Source organism: Austrofundulus limnaeus, unplaced genomic scaffold, assembly GCF_001266775.1.
Source record: "Austrofundulus limnaeus strain Quisiro unplaced genomic scaffold, Austrofundulus_limnaeus-1.0 Scaffold341, whole genome shotgun sequence".
In the NCBI taxonomy this organism is placed as follows: domain Eukaryota; kingdom Metazoa; phylum Chordata; class Actinopteri; order Cyprinodontiformes; family Rivulidae; genus Austrofundulus; species Austrofundulus limnaeus.
The window spans coordinates 158,639-160,371 of record NW_013952743.1 but is presented as its reverse complement, the minus strand read 5'-3'; the positions used below and the strand labels follow the sequence as shown (position 1 = coordinate 160,371).

The following is a 1,733-nucleotide window of genomic DNA, read 5'->3' as shown; positions in this document are numbered from 1 at the left end:
ACAATTTTTTATCTTTTTGATTTTTTACCTGGATTACTGAGATGCATCAGGACAGGACAGATAACTGTTATAACAGGACAGTAAATGTTATAACAGGACAGTAGCTGTTATAAGAGGACAGTAACTGTTATAACAGGACAGTAACTGTTATAAGAGGACAGTAACTGTTATAACAGGACAGTAACTGTTATAAGAGGACAGTAACTGTTATAACAGGACAGTAACTGTTATAACAGGACAAGTAACTGTTATAACAGGACTGTAACTGTTAGCTGGTGTTTATAGTCCAACAAGCCTCAGCTGGTTGTCTTCACAGATGTGTTAATGAAACATGACTCTACTTGTCCTCTGTTCAATCTGCTACAGCTGCTCAGAAACATCAGCTTTCATCCTGTCAGATCTAATGGAGTTATTTTTCTTTACCTGAGTTACTGGTTTAGTGCTCTTCTGTCTGATGGATCTGATGTAGTTGAACTTTCCTGGCAGGATGGTGAGATCGACGCCGAGGAGCTTCAGAGATGTCTGACTCAGGCGGGCTTCACCGGCAGCTACTCCCGTAAGTTCAGCCTTCCCTCCAAACAGAAGCTGCTCTTGGGTTGAGTTCAGCTGAAGGTCCAGTCCAGGTGGTCCTCAGTTCCTCATAAAGGCCTGAGGTATAAAGCAGGGGTCTCTGCAGAACATGTCCTGTGGGCGGAGATGGACTTAGCTGTGATTGGTTGGACTGGGGCAACTTTAAAGAGGAAGTAATGCTAATAGTAAAATAATCTGATTTATTAACTCTTTATGTACAGTTTAAAACAGAACAATGACTCAAATAAAATGATTGGCAACATGTAAACATAATTTATGGACTTCAAACTTCATGACACCTTCCTGTGTCAAGTTATGATTCATATTCATTCAGATTTTTTTACAGGTTTGAAGTAAAATTTACTCTGATTTTCTGTTTGATTCCTAGAAAAACTAGGCTTTGTTCTGATAACTTATTTAGCAAAATCTGTTTTTATGGGATTTGGTAATGTACAGGCTSTGTCTCATTTCATGGGCTGGGTCTTCATGAGTGCGCATTTGTCGGCCGCGTARCTCTCTGCCCTGCACGGAGTACTGTCCCAATTCGAAGGCTCCTCCTCATGCGGCCGAGGATATCCCAGGATTCAATGCACAGGCAGGAAAATAAACATGGAAACGAAGACAGTGGAGTTTTTATTTTTTTATGAGTTGGCGTAGTTTGGAAATTCACCAGGGACCGAAGAGTTGGTTTTTAAAAGTACCGTATTTATTCACGTATAATATGTAAAATTAAATCCATGAAATCTTCCATAAAGTTGGGGGGTAGAATTATACTCGGATAAATATTTTTACTTATGTATTTTAACTGAAATATCGTCTTCATTCACAAAATTATTGAGTCCGGAAATGAGACCACCACGTAAAAGCAGTTGAAARGAGCTCACCTCTGACACTCCTCTGTGATTCAGAGCGAGATAATAACAGATCCAGGCAGGTGACATGATGTGAAAAAAAGGCGAAAGCAGTCCTGCACCTTAGTAATGATAACGATCTAATGACATTAGTGTGTGACCGGTCCGCTCCTCAAACAACAACAAACATGATCGTCTGTAATGGCTGCCGTCTACCAGTGTTCTGAAAAAGTTTGTATCCCTGAAAAAAAAAGTTTCCCCACCAGAGGGGGCGCTCGCGAGTAGGAAGTAATCTGCTTTTCTCCCAGAAGA

At 40.5% G+C, this 1,733-nt stretch overlaps 1 protein-coding gene across 1 annotated transcript in view; it reads left to right on the top strand.

Moving 5' to 3' along the window:
• The window catches only part of gca (grancalcin), a gene marked incomplete in the record, with an annotated part of 29,380 nt that overhangs the window by 14,071 nt on the left and 13,576 nt on the right, over positions 1–1,733 (top strand). The window contains 1 exon segment of the mRNA XM_014022750.1: positions 487–556. Within this exon segment, the coding sequence (XP_013878204.1) occupies positions 487–556 (70 nt within the window).